At 38.1% G+C, this 17091-nt stretch overlaps 1 protein-coding gene across 1 annotated transcript in view; it reads right to left on the reverse strand.

Annotated features, from left to right (window-relative positions):
- NRG3 (neuregulin 3) overlaps positions 1 to 17091 on the reverse strand; it is a 343313-nt gene that overhangs the window by 83758 nt on the left and 242464 nt on the right. Inside the window, 1 exon segment of the mRNA XM_058421560.1 lies at positions 14951 to 15024. Coding sequence (XP_058277543.1) covers positions 14951 to 15024 — 74 coding nt within the window.

The raw sequence follows: 17091 nt of genomic DNA on the forward strand, positions 1-17091 counted from the left end.
AAACCCAACAACCTCATGCAGCTGCTTTTTAGTCTCTATCAATCAAAATCACTGAAATAAAAATAATGGTATCGAGAAGTGCTCTGAATTGAATTCTCAATTGGAAATCCGTACCAAAAGCCAGCCTTGTCTGAACACAGCTCTCATTAACAGCCTCTGGCAGTAAACGGCATTTTGAGTTTACCATGCACTAGGGAGGAGCAGATACAAATCAGGGCACCCTGTGGTCATCACCTAGGGATTAACATCACAGCTCATTGATCAAGCAGCTGTGCCAATCCTAACTTTTCTTCCACTTCTAGCTTTTTATGGCCAGCAGTTTAAGACACTCAGCAGTCTCAGAGCATCCCAAAGTCCCCGTTCAGTGACGTGCCTGACCCCAGAGCCAGACCCTGACCGTGAGCACCAAGTTTGCTCACGTCCATCACACTGAGAATGATTTTCCACCTGCTCCTCCCTGCTGCTCCACTGTCTTACATGATTAACCCCCCACAAAACTCATTGTAAAAATGCAGTGTTTTTGTATTCCCCGACCTGGTTTTGTGGGTTTTTTTGAGCCAACCATGTACTGCTGAAATATTTATCTACTCCTACCAATCTGCCGGTAAGGGATTTTGCGTAAAGACTGAAATAAGAGGTGCTTAGGCAGTAATATTAATTTCTTCTCTGATCACATATTTTTCCACACTCTGTCCTCCTGAAGAACAATGCTTAGTACACAGCTCCATTTACTACTTTTTAAACTTTACTATGACTCTTGGCAATAATATTTCCTTTGCTGCTGCTCTTTCTTCTGCTCAGACAGGCCATCTGCCATCCTGCTCTCCAAACTATTTGTCAGCTCCAATCTCTGTAGGCACTGAAGATATTATAGGCGTGAACTGCGTTCATATTGTTCTTCCTGTATTTTGGGTTGAGGACAATACTATGTTGTAATGAGACATGACTGTAGAGAAAAAGGAAAAGCTAGGACAGAAGGTACATGTCATAAATTTTCAATTCCTATCCCTTAAACTTACTCAAGTTCTCCCCTGACAATCAACTTTAAATGTTTTTCAGCACATGTAGATGTGAGGCAAAGGATTCCAAGTTATAAGCATTAGGTTTTCTCCCTAAAACTGACCAATTTTCATTAAGCAAAGCAGACAATTTTTTTTCAGTGAAAAATGCATAGATGATACTCAGATTAATCAAACTGGAGAATCTTTGGAGTGATTTTAGTGGAGTAATTCTAAGGATTGAAGCCCTGACAGGCAACTTGTCAGCCACTGAAGGGTTGTTGAAAGTAATGCACATTGTAAAGATGAGCTGTGACTACTAAAATTTTTGTTTTATGTCAGCACACACGAAGGAACATTTATATATAAAAGATCCAAATGGGAAGAACTCAGTCTGGTTGTTCCAAACCACTTAATTTAGGGTCAAGACTGGAAGGCAGGGAAGATCAAACCTCTTCTAATACCTTTTTATTTTTGACCCCTCTGAGTAATTTTTATTTTAAGGTTTGAGTAAGTCTCATTTTCATCTTAGTAAATCTCATTCTGACTTCAAACTTCAGAAATTTTAATTTTCAGGACGAACTCAGCTGGGAAGCTAAAACATACAGGAGACTTCTGGATCTTATTCTGGGCAAACAAAGCCTCATTTAGAATTCATTTAGCATTTTTGCTGTTCACTTGAGCAAAAACTAATTGCACAGTACATAGAAAAAGCTCACCTTGTCTATCTTGAAGGTGCTGTGCAACAGGGGAGTGTAGAAAGATCTGGAGTTTGTGTAATAACATAAGAACAAGAGGTTAACTACTAAAATTCTGCTGAGTTTTAGAAAGGTTTTATAAATACTGAGCACTATTGACCCAAGAGGCAAATTGTTAATGTTGCATTATTCCATTCACTTGGGATATATCTAAAGCATCCCAAATTAAAAGCCTAAGCAAGGTCTAGTTTAACTTAGCCTAAGACTAAATATATATATAGAGTCTAAAATTATATATATATAAGGTTTCTTGTCATAATTTTTTTTTTTTTTTTTTTTTTTTTTATTTTATTTTATTTTTTTTTTTTTATTTAGTTTTCTCTTATGGTTAAAAAAATAAAAAAGAAATAGAAAAGTAATTTCATTTTCATATGTGCTGAATTCCAGCAGACAGCTTCATGAAGCTTCCAAGTCACTGAGTTCAGCTGAACATTTCAGGATTTGTGGGTTGGTGCCCCTGCTCCCAGTGCAGATGTGCCCTGGCAGATACTGAACAGATTCTCTGTGCTAAGGAGCGGACAGGCACTGAGCAGCTATGACTTTGAGTCTTCCTCAGGTTGTCTTATTGGAGCTTCCTAGAGTAGTTAGAAGGCTTAATTGTCTCTACATAGCACCTTATAACAATCAAAAGACAACTTTTGCTTAATTTGCCATATTCTAATTAGCCTCTGATGGAGCAGGAAGATACATCTCACCCATTTACCACATTGGAAAGTTAAGGTTATCTCTATTTATACATATGCAGGTATGAGGAGCCTTTGCTGCTTTCACAACAACTTCTGGTAAGAGCTTTCTGCCTAACGCAGGATTGAGAAAAGCAGAAGTCCTGGAGGGAGAAATAGGTTACCCTGAATGTACCTCCAAAGGCACAGAAAGCTCACAAAACAAGAACCAACTGAAATGGGTCATGATCTCCCCAAGCAGATGCATCTCTATATTTAGCAACCGCTATTATAGCTGTTGACATCTTAGGGAAGTGTCTTTATCACCACCCCAACTGGGCCCAACTTGTCATCTTCTACTGACAAACACATGCTGTAACACTGCCCTCCAGAACCACCCAGTCACCAAATCATTTCATTTGGAGAAGACCTTCAAGATCGAGTCCAACCACTAACCCAACATTGTCAAGTCCACTGCTACACCAGGTCTCCAGGTGTCACCTCCAGATGTCTTTTTAATACCTCCAGAGATGGTGACTCCACCACTTCCCTGGACAGCCTGCTCCAATGCCTGAACACTGCTCCAATGCCTGAACACCCTTCTGGTATAGAAACTTTAACATCCAGCCTAAACCTCCCCTGCTGCAACAGGGGCCACTTCCTCTTGTGCTGTCACTTGTTATTTGGAAGAAGAGACCAACCCCACCTGCCTACAGCCTCCTTTCAGGGAGTTGTAGAGCGTGATAAGGTATCTCCCGAGATCCCTTTTCTCCAGGCTTTCGTCACCATGTTTCCAATGCCTGTAAAATGTGTAATAAATTACTGAGAATGGCATTGGTAAGCAGCATTTTTACTTGGGAGTTCTCCAGACATCTACACATAAGGCTTAACCCAATTTCTTCTGAAATAAGTAATCTTTTCTCCAAGTATACAGATAATATTTTAAGGCTTTAAAAGCATTTAAATCTTTGACTATTTACTGAATGCTAAAGAAATCCTGACCACAAGGGTTGCTTAAAATGTGGAGACTGATAAAGACAGCAAATTAATACTACATTAATAGGAAACCAAACTGGCAAAGACAGCTAGATCAGACTGGAACACAAAGTCTTCACAGAAACAAAAGTACCTTTTGCCTTTATATACACTAAGATAAATACATATTTATATTTACAACTGCTAATCTCCACAGACAATGAGCTCCTTCAAAAGGACACTCTTCCCCCATCAGTGCACTGTCTGCATCGTCTGCCAGATGCAAAGGGAGCCATTCGGGGCAGCTCCTGCATCAGCAGGAGCCAGGCTCCTATATCAGAGCTGCTCAGCTTCTAGAAAAAGTCTTTTCAGGATTCATTAAATCCAGAGTTAAAATGCACCAGGTCATCTCATTATCAAGAAAAGGGCAAATTTATGATGTAAACCACAAATTAATGCAAAAAGTTCAGCTGGATGCTTTAAATCTACTCAGTATCTTTTATTTCAGTATCTACCTTGAGAAACGACATCCACCAGGAGTTTTTTTCAGGATTGAGAACTAAATCAACATCTTACACTTTATAAACTCTAGCAACTTCTATAATATAGATGAGCATTAAGGCAAAATTCTGTGTTGTGTTCTATCTAGAGTAGAGCTATACTATAAAAACACATATTTCACTACAGTAGAAATTTAAAGTTTACCGACTCACCACTAGAGCTAGCTGGGAAATAGCAGAAAAAGCTTAGTCTTTCTCTCCCAGGAAAAAAAAATCTACAACCACAAACCCAATAAAAGACACTGACTGACCCACTCCCTTTTCTGTGCTGTGATCTAGGCATTCACCTGAAAGAGAGCAAAATCAGGTCAAGGACTTGAACTTGTGATTCATCTCTCATGGACAGGTATTCTGTTCTCTGCTAATTCTGGGATTTTTTTTCCTGTACCAGATAAGGTTCCTTCTGAACCTGAAAAAGCTTTCACAATAAAAGCACTGTCGAGACACATAAAAACAGTCTGTATTGAAAATGCAATCTTTTTTTCAAGAAAAAATCAGTTTTACTAAAAGCAAACAAAACAAGAATCCAAGTTAAATTTTGATGCTGCTTTTCACAAACAGCCCACACAGTGGGTATTTTCTCCTGCTAAGCATCAGGTATTAACCTCTCTCTGTATATTCAGAGATAATTGAAGCCAACTCCTTTGGAAACAAAATAAAATGAGGACATCTGTTCATTGTAAACATTTAAAGAACATTTTGGATACTAAATTAAACTGCAAATTATATTTTTTTTATTCCATTATGGAACTAAAGTAAACATTTTAGATAAGGAAGAAAGGGAAGCCTAAATGAGACAGACCAGACAGCCCGTGAAAAGCTATTTGTGATTAAGACATTCATCTGGAAGACTGGAAACAAGAGGACTCAAATCTTGGTGTCGGAGAAGGAGTAAAGGCCACATAGAGAGAGAGCGTGAGAAGGAATCACAGCAAAAGCACAAATATAATCCAGATGCTGAAGGAAAAAATCCCCTCAAAACGGGGAGGGACATAAAGTAGGTGTGTTTGGATAGAAGATTGAAAAAAACGAACCTCCTATCTTAGCAGCATATGTAGTACACTGAAATCTTCTCCACTTGCTAACTCAGAGGTGTTAAAGTGGTTGGGGAAGACAAGGTCAAAGAGCAGAATTACTTGCAGAAAGGCAGTGGGCAATGACAGGCAGGGCTTTGGCTGTTGCTTGTTTCATGTTTCAGTACTGCTTTCTTTGTATGACCAGCCAGAGCTGGACTGTCAAACCTGTTACTCAGGCTGTATGCAGAAGTCACAAGAGAAACTCTCTGCTTCCCAGATCCCTTTTAAACTTGTGACTGTTGATGGAAGCAAACAAGTGTATTTTTCCTCTAGAGCAATCAGGTACTTGCAGTGAGAGCAAAGAGCCAGGAGCCCTGACAGCAGGGTGCTCTCTGGAAAGGCTGGAAGTGAACCTGGTCCTCCAAACATAGTCTCACCAAGAACCACCTCTTCCAGTCTGCTCTTTGGTTTGCTTCTGGGACAACACAGATCTGGTTTGTCTTTAAGAAATTCCCGCCATGAGCAAATCTATCACTGAAGAAAATTAATACATAAACTAATGGCTGTCAATTTTGACTCCCTAATGGTCGATAGAAAACCAGCTAGAAAACAGTAGCCATACACGGCATAAAAGTCAAGTGAGGACGATGCAATCTTGAAGGATTCATTAACGAAAGTCTACCAGTCCCAGTGAGATCAAGATTCTATCATTTGACCTTTCTGATTCAGGAAATAATAGTTACATAAATTGCAGGTTTGTACAGTAAAGTTTTAACCAGAAGTGGCTACTCCCTGTTGTTAAATATAAATGTTTTATGTTAAGAAGTGAGCCTGGAAATGCCTTCAGGAGCCTCAGTACTATTTTTGTTCTCAGCAAAAGATTATAACTTTGAAGTGGTAATCAAACTCAAAGTAATGCTGACCCGTAATGTTTTCATTCTCATGGGCAGGTATGTACATACACATTGCCCTCACAGAATCTGGTCTTCACAGCAACACAGAGCACTCACTACTTTAATTTTGAATTATACTTATTCCTGGTTTTCCTTCATGAGCAGATATTGTTCAAATTAGCTGAATCAATACTGAGAGAAGCTCTAAGTGAAGTAAAAAGTCTAATGACAATAACTGCCTTAATAAGCATCCTTGTAGTGGAGTAAGGAATGCAAAGAATGAAGATTAGCTAAGAGCACAGAGGCTCTTCTGAGGTATTCATTTTGGGAAGATGATCAGCAGGCTCAGCAGAAATCCTCTTTGAAGAAAGTTTAGCTCTCACGGATGAGCCTTAATGATTCTACTCTCAAGACAGTGAGTGTGTATTGGACTGATGCTGAGCTTTCTGCTTGTGCAGGGCAGAATTCGTCTTCCTGCTGTTCACTACTTAAAGTCATAAAACTGTACTCTGAGTAGGACAGATCACAAGATGAGGAACCCCACAGCTCCAGGATACACCTGCCCACACACTACTGCACTTTCTACTAGAATCGTTTTAACACAGAACCACTCATAGGAGATGGCAAAACATTCAATTCAGACTTAGATTTAACATAGACACATTCAAAGACAATACCCTATTCTCAGTGTATCCTTACTAGCTTTTGCAACGGGCAACGACATCTTAAAGAAACCTATACCATGCCATCTCAAACAACCATGAAGAATTTAACTTCAGAGTGTGACGTAAAGTGAAATAGTATTGCTAAAGCAAGATCCTCTTGGACAACTGCGTAGCTAATATATGAAGACAACAAGTCAACAAAATGAATGCTTTTCAGCTAAATTATGGTCATGTTTTGTGCAATTTTCCTACATGTCATCTCACGATGGCCCATCTTCCCTTACACTTTTCTCCTTAAGCATGAAGAACTATGATCACCGCACTGCTGAATTTTCCTCTTAGAAGGTCCAAAAACGTGATCTGACAAGTCAGTGATTGACTGCATCTTATCCATCCAGGAAAAATCAAAAATTCCTCCTGAAAGACCATGGGAGATTGACACCAACAGTAACATGTTGTCAGCAGAAGAGTACAGAAGTCAGAAAAGTAAGTAACTTAGGGCAAAATTAGAGGTTTCCAGGGTGTCACAGAACATAGACTTCAACTATATTTGTTGACACGAAATGGCCAACAGCAGGTTTAGGAAATCATAATGTGTTTGTAAGAGGGATAGGAGGAGTTGCTGTTTCAGAGGCTCATCACTTCAGAAGGTGCTTGTTTCGGGAGAGCTGCACCGCCTCTCAGGAGCCCCGGGATGTTCCTGGCTCGCGGCAGAGTGGGAATAGCGATTCCCAGTCGCAGTCCTTGTGTAACACTGTAACCTCCCTTCACAGCCATCTACTAGGGCTCTGGGATAACGAGCGACTCAGCCATCAGATGGTAAACTTCCCTAAAACACAAGTGCAAAAACCACTACACAAAGACTTAGAAATTCTTTAACTAGACACAAGTTCCACATTTCACAGATGAATGGTAGTTTGGAAAGGCGGCCTTCAAACTCCTCTGCATGATGGCTTTCCTTTCTTTTTTGAATTACAGCAAATATGACTTACAGAAAGACATGCTGATGAAAGCTTCTTGTTGGCTGGGATTTGTATTGCTACAGACCCCATTTTCTTTCTTCCTTGGGATTTGTACTGGCTCCACATAAAATGAATTGTTAAAGTTCATTATTATCCTTCCACACCCATGCAATTTTTAAAGAAAAAGAAACAAGTGATTTTGAGGTTTGTTTAGAGTTTTTTCCCTGCTGTCAAAGACAGTGCATTTGCCTGATTCCAGCTTCTTTGTAAGAATGTCTACAGAGAGGCAGCCTGCACAAGCTGAATTCCAGAAGACCATCCATGGCAAAACCAGACATAAATGAATACTTCAAATTAAAAGTTTTGAAAATAAAACAATGTTGAGTAACCAGAAGGGATGAGCAGAGAAGAATAAGGAACTAATGCTCCTCTAAAACTAGTAAAAGGATTTTGGTCAAATTTGGATTGAATTTTTCTATTTTTCCAAATAAACCTGTATGCCTATTTCAATGTTTTTTAGCTAATTCCTAAATAAAGATCTATATGAATTTAACAGAGGCTGACATGTAATTTAAAACTGAAATAATTAATGGAAATAAACTGTAACGTCCCTCCTACTAAGATTTCCATAAAGAAAGCCAGAAGGTGTGGGAGGTAGTTGTGAAAACACACTGCTGTTTGTTTTTTCTAAAAGGACTGGTAATTCAAAGAAAATAGGGAAAAACCACCTCTGTTATTGCACACAAAAGTAATGAAAGCAAGTCAGCTTAATATTTGGCTACAGCTCTCACAGGAGTACACTTTTTTTTTCCTGCTTTGACTTGAGGAGAGCAACGCAAATTAAAAAGATGAATGAACTCACAATACTCTCCCCACCTCATTAGAAAAATGAGGATCCCCAATATCCTCGTGATTTCAAAAATCTAATTTGCAGTACTGACAGAGAAAAGAAGAAATTATAAAAAAATACTCAAAAACATCTACACTGCACATTCTGTACAAGTCACTGTTGGCTTATCCATAGAATCAAATATTAATAGGTGTTTCCTACAAATTTAAATTTTGCTTTTAGGATTGTAAGAAATAACATTATCAAAACTGGTAGTGATTTTCTTTGCCCACGGCATTAATGGCAATTTGTGACTTCAATTAATCTCTCTGACTTTAATGTTTCAGGACATTCTGATAATGAACACGTTCACACTTCCAGTTATCTCCGGTGAACACTTTTACTGAAGCTTTGTTAATGTCACACTTCTGGTTTGGAACATTCCATTCCAGTTCTGCAAAATAAAGCCTAAGTTCTTATTTTAAGGAAAAGAAAAAAAAACCAGGAACAAAACAAATCAAGAATTTTCATACTATTCACAGAAAGTCAAATTTTACAGCTTCCATACAACTCAAATTTGAAAACATCTTCTTTTACTGATCACATCCCAAGGTCTTTATATACCTGATCAAAGAGGAGGGAAAAACATGTCCCTCATTGCCCCAGGGATATATTTTCCTTCTAATTTTACCTTGCTGATGTTTCATGTTCCTCAGCCTGTTTCTCATTTGAAGCATCTTTGCTCACCTAGAGTTAAACTCATTGAAACTTCTGGAGAGACTGTGCTTCTTCTCTTCTTTATTTCTATTTCAATTAAGGCAGTTCCTTCCTTTCAACCCATTAATGCATCAAGACTAATCTAGGTTAATTTGTGATGCATTTGAGCTGGAGGAACTCTGGTTATACACCTTTATAAAGAGACTGCAGTTGAGAGAAATGTCAGATCTACTTGACAGAGGCTAACAGATCTACTTGACATTTTCGGGGACTTCCCTCGAGTGTAGTCTCCACATCTTTAGCTCTTAAAATCTATTTTCGCAAACCAATAAAATACCACCTTTTGATTATTTCATTTTTGTAAAAGCTTAATGTCCTAGAGCAACACTAAGATTTTTTGTGAACACAGGTGGTGTGGCACTCTGCCTTTAGTTTGATAAATCAGCATAAAACGACTGCCACTATGAAAGAAACTTGGTCTACAACCTCTCCTTCATAAGCTTTTTCTGAATAAAAAAAAAATCTTGACCAGATGAAATAATTACTGCAGAGGGGGTTAAAACCTTTTATTTTTAAGACTAAATTAAGCCGCAAAATTCAGACTTAGATCTAGATTTCAAAAGTTCTTTTTGGGATTAAGTAAGTCCCATGTTATATGTGTTTAAGAAGGATTTGTCCTCCACAAAACTCAAATATCCACCTCTGGGTAGTACCCCACTCCTAAATGCCCCTACTTCCATGCAACCTTTGAAGTCTTTCCAACAGCAAAATCTTACTTCTTTCTCCTATGCCTTCCAGAAACCAAAAAAGGAGGGGAGGAAAAAAAAAAAAAAAAAAGCAAAAAAAAAAGCTATTTCAGAAGGAACTTTGACAAATTAAAAAGGTTAAGTCAAATTGAGAAAACAATTTTCAGGCCCTAGAAAATCAGTCATTCAGTAAGGGGCACAAGTTTCATTTTATGTATTCAAATTATTTGAAAATACATTTTAGAGATATTCCACAATGGCGATGCTCTTTATCTTTTATTTATTAACAGTCCCTTTGCAAAACACCTTTGTGGTGTCCAGTGCAGTAGCACAGACTTCAAAGCCTTAAAGCATGAGGCTGTACTTCCTGAGTTCTTCCAACTGCTCTTGCAACATAAATTATCCTATGATCTTACATATACAAAACTAGATAGGGGGAATGAAAAATAAAATTAAATACCTATGATTTTTGTTCATTTTCTTGGGGAGTTTTTTTTTTTTTTTTTTTAAAGAACATAAGTGGGGTTCTTGGGGCATCAAATACATTTTTGGAAAGACATTTTTTAATTTGTAACCTAGCTATAGTTGTTTTTATCTACAGTCCCAGTCTTCCAGAAGAGGGAGTCTGATCCTTTGCTACAGAAAGAGGTAATCCAACAAGGAGCAACTGCAGGTTCCAGATATGACATTTGCAGGTTTCTCTTTGATGAGATTAAAAGAGAAACATGTGTACCATGTTGCCACAGGTTAAAGTGTTATAAGACCACAGGCTATAGCTCACTCAGTGGGAACAAGACTTTTGACATATGAAAAAGCCAATTTAACAAACCTGAAGCATAACAACATGGAAACCAAGAGGAAAAAAAAAAAAATCAAAGTTGAAATGAAGCATTTTAACAAAGAAAAAGAATTGACACATGTTGGCGTAAGTTTTGTCTGGAGGCTGGAAATTCAAGAAGTCCTCAGAGCAGGGATGTTAAACAAACCCTGTTTCTTGTGGCTCGTTCACACCGATTACAAGTGGCTTACGAGTGAAGTATCATCAGATTACAGAAGAAATTACACAATGGGGTTGACCACAACAGCAGGAGCATGGCCTGGTGACCTATAAACTTTCCAGCCCACTTTTATTCTTCTATGAAATAATGCATTTATTCTGCAAAAGGATTGGATAACATTCCCAATATTTGGTAGGCTATCCCTCTTTACTCTAGCTTCTAAGTCAAACAGGACAACTTGAATGTTAGTATGATAAGTACTAAATTAGTACTGAACATTATAAAATTGAAATACACACTTTGCATAGAAAAGTAGCTTTCAGTGCTAATCATAATATATTTGTAGGTGAAATGGAGCAATTTGGTAAAATGAAGTAATGTGACACTCATTTTCAATGCCTCATTCCCCACTTCGGAATATGCCCACAGAACAGTCAAAGCTTTAAAAGTTTTACTTTGCCTCAGTATAAAAGCAGATTAAAAGAAATATCTGCAGCCTACATCCAACTTACGTTTCAGGACTCATTGGGCCAGGAAGGTCTACTCCAGAACCACTATGGAGGATAGTAAAGGAGGACATTTCTACAATTTACGTCATAAATTCCCAATCCTATAGATACACACAGAGCTACAGAAAAATTTATTGCACATGAAGTTGCATAAAGGCTGTACTTAAAATGCTGAAAATATCAGTGTTCTACCATTGCCGTTAGCTGTATTTATAGAGGAGTTAGCCCAGACAAAGAAAGCTGAAGTAACGTTCTAAATACACTCCTGTCCTTTCCTTCCAGCATGTGACTGCTTTTCCTGCTCTTTTTGTCCCATTATTATTTCAACCATATAATGGAGGAGATGACTGAGAGGATTTAGGGACTTCTGCACATGGCTAACAGAATTCCTCCTCTCGACAGACTGTGAGCCTCGATACCTTCGCCAGGCAGCCTTTCCTCCTACTGGTGACATTATTGATTTTGTTAGGTTCACACATGTCTGAGGCTTCCATGCTCTAGGCAAGTTTCTCTCATATTCCAAGATTACCAAACTTCTCAAACTATTTGTGTTTGGATTGTTTTGGATTATTTTTTAACAACTTTCTCTTACAGCCAGAAAAACTTGCTAATAGTAGAGACATTAAGGGAAGTGGAAGGTGTTACACCTGTGCCACTTGAAGGTCCAGTCTAAGTACCTGGAGCGTTTTGACATTGGTCCATGTGCGTTGTACTTTTTTTTTTTTTTGTAGAACTTTAATCCTATCTTTGAGCTGAAGGAAGGTAGCAGGTGGCAGATCTGACTGCAAGAAGCCATGGATGCCAATTCAGGAAATCTGAAACACCATCAAGTAGTTTCAAGAGTGTTTCCTTAATTCACAATTTTAAATACCTTAACCACTTAATTGAATTAAAGTATATGTACATGACCTAGCATGCATTAATCCATATTAATTGTTAAATAATTTGTATTAATATCTGTGATGTAAAATCAAGACCTGCCTAACATACATCTAGAATGAGGTAAGAAGCTGGTGTTAAAAATATTGCGGAGCCACAACACACTATTTTTCCCTATGGAAATAATATGCAGATAATAGCTACACTGAACAAGCTTGATTTGTTTTAGAAAGCTATTTATAAAAACAATGTAAGAAAAGAAGGACCAAAAAAATCAAGATGCTTTGGCCCATGTACATAAGTACAATTTTATAACAAAATTGTTGCTATTTAGCAAGAGACTGGCACAGATTCACTTCTCAGTCATGGCACGGGTATATTCTGAAAATACAACCTGTGGCATCAGTATATAACTGTGCTTCAGTATTTCATGCATGCAAACCTCAAATAAGCTAAATGTTAGCAGATGCGTCATCAGCAGCACATTCACTACCAGGAACACCCTAAGCAATCCCATGAAAGTCAAATGAGCTGGACTTGTTCATAAAGCTTGATTGACACCAGCCAGTGCTGGCTACCTGCAGCCCAGATGACAAAAGAGCCCTCATCTCATTCTTCAACTTTTAGAAATTTAGCGCTGCATTTAAAAAAAAATCACTTCTTTCTGAAGCCACCTCCAAATTCACCCTACAGTCATTCTCTTTCTAATCCAAACACATTCAACCACAAACCTAAGTTTCAGCAATGGAAACCCAGGGCCTTTGAAGATGATAATACTGTGCTTGACTACTGTGTCAAATACTTTTTACACTCCTCAGGTTATGCAAATAAACATTTCTACCACTGAGTGCTACTTATCAGCGTGGTATTATTTTTTTTCTCTCTCCAGAAGGAAGATAACTACATTACTGATTTAATTCCTGAACAAAATGTTGTCACTGTCCAGATGCAGCAGAAAGTTCAATTATCTTCCTTCCAGGCTCAACATCCCTAGAACAAGTGTGCACACATACACAGAGATATATCACATTATGCTGACACACAGAAATGGACCTGAACTGGACCTGCCTTTCCCTCTTTTGAAAACAGACAAGGCTCAAATATAAGTTAAATTTCAAAACTGACTAGAAATGTACCTAACCTGTGATAATTGTCTTCATTCATACCAAAAGAGCTTTCTCCTGGGCTATGGGTGGGTCCAGTGGATCCATGAAAATGTCAAGCCAAAGCCCCTTCTCCTTATATACTCTAAATAATATAACTGAAAGAAAACCTCAACAAAATAAAAATAATAGCTTTTGTTTGCAAAAGGTGTAAAAAGGATGTTTCAGTAGAACTTAGGTCACTGAGCATGATCATGTGGCTGAAAACCACTCTGAAAACAATAAAGCCAGAATCCAACCAAAATAAGCATCCAATTGAGAGAAGCAAGTCTGTGCAACCAGCACAAAGAAAGAAACAACAGTACTGTTTGCACCAGATAAACACTATGGGGCTTTTGGTCTTGTTAGATGCAGCTTAATCTGGGGGCCTTTTTGGGGCTTTGTGTTGTATCTGCATGGATTTAACCTCTACTCTTCAGAGCCAGAGGCCCCTGTGAAAACCAAGTCAGACGGACGGCACCCTGTCCTGTTGTTAATCAACTGTCCTCTCCCACGCTTTTAGGATACAAACTACCTTTTTCTTTGACATATACATAGCTTCTATACTGACACACGCACATAAAACTTGGCTGAGGTAAAATCCGTTCACTACAAACTCTGCACTTTACCATTAAAGGTCAAGCTAAGGAGAAAATAAACTGAACACAAAGCACTGTAATGGGAGCTCCACAACACAGAGAGCTACAAAGCAACAGGTGCCTTTGGAAACAGGTTTTCACATCGAAATGCAAAACAAAATAAATTAAAAAGCACAAAGACTAGAAAAACAAGCATTGCTCTTCAAAAAACAAAACAACTCAAATCTCATTTTAAAGAGCACCCAAAACCAGAAGACGTAGTACGTTACAGTTTCCAGGTATATGAACAAAACCAAGAGGTTGGATATGACCCTTTGTTGTACGTCACTTCATTTAAAAATGTAAGATAAACACAATTAAATGGATTCACCTTCAAAAAATTCATCTTGGGTAATATTTTTGACATAGTTTTATTAGTTGAGAGAATTTAGAATGGGAAACAGTGGAGTAAGAGAAGATATGTGGAGATGTTATTCTGACATGTACTGACTGGCCACTGTAATAGAAAGTTACTTTGTCTCCACATTACTACCTGAAAGTACACTTTTATTATGTATCATTTATGCAAATAGACAAGAAATCACTTGTCAAAGTGAAAAATAATTAAATATAATGAAAACGGATATAAAGTATTTCCAAGGAGATTATAATCTCTTCAGTGCCCGCACAATGTGCATTTATTTCCTTTTGAAGGAACCACTTTGCATTCTATACTGGGTTTCCTTTTAGATCATGTAATTTTACTTGTTGTTGAGTCAAAAGTAGAGAAACACAAATGTTTTGGTTCTAAGCAGGGACAGTATTATTCCAAACCATAAGGAATTACGTCCCCTGATGGACTGCCGTGCTGGAGCAGCACATGTTTTACAAGAACTGAGACTGGATGATGTGGTTTTATCCTGCCAACAAGAGCATCACTGCTCTTAACACACAGCTGCAGGGTCCATAGCACGGAGTGGCTGACTACAGGCAAAGGGTCATCTCACATGGCAAGAGCAGCCACCAGAATGGATTGAAAATATAAGAAAAACATTTGACGTACTTGGATCTGACAAGATTGAGTCGGTTTTCGGCAAAAATTGGTCACAGCGGACTCCTTGGTAGCCCTCTTTGCACCTGAGAAAAAGGGGATAAATGACAAACATACGCATGCGGTAGTAAAAGGTTAATTTTAAGGCACCAAATCAAGCCTGCCAACACTGCAAGGGACTCACATATCTACAATATGCAAGTTACTTCGACTATAATGGGAGCATGGTTATTACCGGAACACAATGGAAGCAGGAAAAATAATTCGTATTTCAAAAAAAGTTTACCTCAAACCTTTAAACCATAATTTAGAAACTACGAAATTAAACATTTTTTTTGCATAACCGGTCTTTTAAATATCAATTCATTGAAACAACCAAAGAAAAAGGCTGTATAAAATACATATTTGCAAATAAAATTAACTCCTTAGGTAACATAGCACATTATAAAGCTTCCATACTGCACAAACCATGAGACAGACAACTCATCTTCGGCTGTCTGAAAAACCAAGGAACAGTTAGCTAGTCATTAATTTTAATATCAGTTTATACTGTGCTCAAAATATAAAATTATATACATCACCAGGCATTGTTTGCAAGCAGGAAGTTTAAGATGCCTGTGAGATTAGATTTTAAAGCACACAAACCAGAAAACCCTCCTGCCCCAATAGACTAGAACTGGCTTTGACTGAGATTGTAATACTATTATTTATCTTGAAGCCTTACTTTGAAGCAATTCCATTTACTGCTGTTGAACTGTTCTCAGAAGTCTCATTTCAGCTAAGTGTATCAGAATCAGATCTTTAATTATTTATTCGTCAAGCAGTTTTTCAGAGGAAAGTGATGGACACTTTAATTATAAATGATAGCAACAGGGATTCCTTATCTCCCAAAGCTCTTGCACATCACATAAGCAATATGCTCAAATCAGCATCACCACCTTTCATTAGGGTTGACAACTTCGGCTTGAATGATGTGATAATGTCAGGAGAAAAAGTTATCTGCTCCTTCACAATGTTTTCACTCAGACTTCCTCTAAATGTTGCCTTTTAATATGCTTTTGGTTTAATAAATTAATGGTTCAATGAGAAGTGCGTATCACCAGCATTGACACAGGGATAGTAAGAACATTTGAAGGAGCTGGGGTTGTTTAGCCTGGAGAAGAGGAGGCTTAGAGGTGACCTTATCACTCTCTACAACTTCCTGAAGGGAGGTTGTAGACAGGTGGGGGTCGGTCTCTTCCACCGGGCAGCAACTGACAGAACAAGGGGATGCAGTCTCAAGCTACGTCAGGGAAGGTACAGGTTAGATATTAGGAAAAAATTTTTCACTGAAAGAATAATAAAGCACTGTAATTGTCTTCCCAGGGAGGTGGTGGAGTCACCATCTCTGGATGTGTTTAAAAAAAGACTGGACATGGCACTTAGTGCTATAGTCTAGTTGAGGTGTTAAGGCATAGGTTGGACTTGATGATCTTAGAGGTCTCTTCCAACCTCATTATTCTGTGATTCTGTGTGATTCTGTGATTTGTGAGAAAAGATGTAAATTATGTTCTCATCAGACCCAAAAATGTAGTAAAAATCTACAGTAAGAAAAATACTTAGACCCCCCATACATATAATATTTCAAACGCTCCCTTTTGGCCTTTCTCCCTGATGGATATGAGGTACTATTTTGGAGATCAGCTCCTCCCGGCACGTGCCTATCTGTAAAATAACTGACTTGAAGAAACTGTTCAGGTTTTGTTTCATTCAGACCCCATGACTGCGGTCATAAGTTATCAGTCAAGGAAAAAATGTTTTAATTTAAACTGTCCACTAGTCAGAAAAACCGAAGAAGTCCACATATACTCAGACACTGCTACACGCATCTTTTGCCTTTGATGATGAAATATCAGAAGCTGCCTCACATCAAAAATAAACTCTTCTTCACAGTCTTGAGAGGAGTTGGCAGACCTCATACCAAAGCTTAAGTACAACCTGCACTGGTGGGGATTCTTGCCTTTCTATGAGCATTTTCTATTAACTACTTGACACACATTTGCCCCTGCCTTGGTTATAAACACCATATAAGAGATTTAAAACCCTCTATCTTAAACTGTTTATCCTAAAAGCACATGAGGAAAGAGTCAGAGTGGTATCTCCTGCAAGAACTG

Source organism: Hirundo rustica, chromosome 8 (assembly GCF_015227805.2).
Source record: "Hirundo rustica isolate bHirRus1 chromosome 8, bHirRus1.pri.v3, whole genome shotgun sequence".
Lineage (NCBI taxonomy): Eukaryota > Metazoa > Chordata > Aves > Passeriformes > Hirundinidae > Hirundo > Hirundo rustica.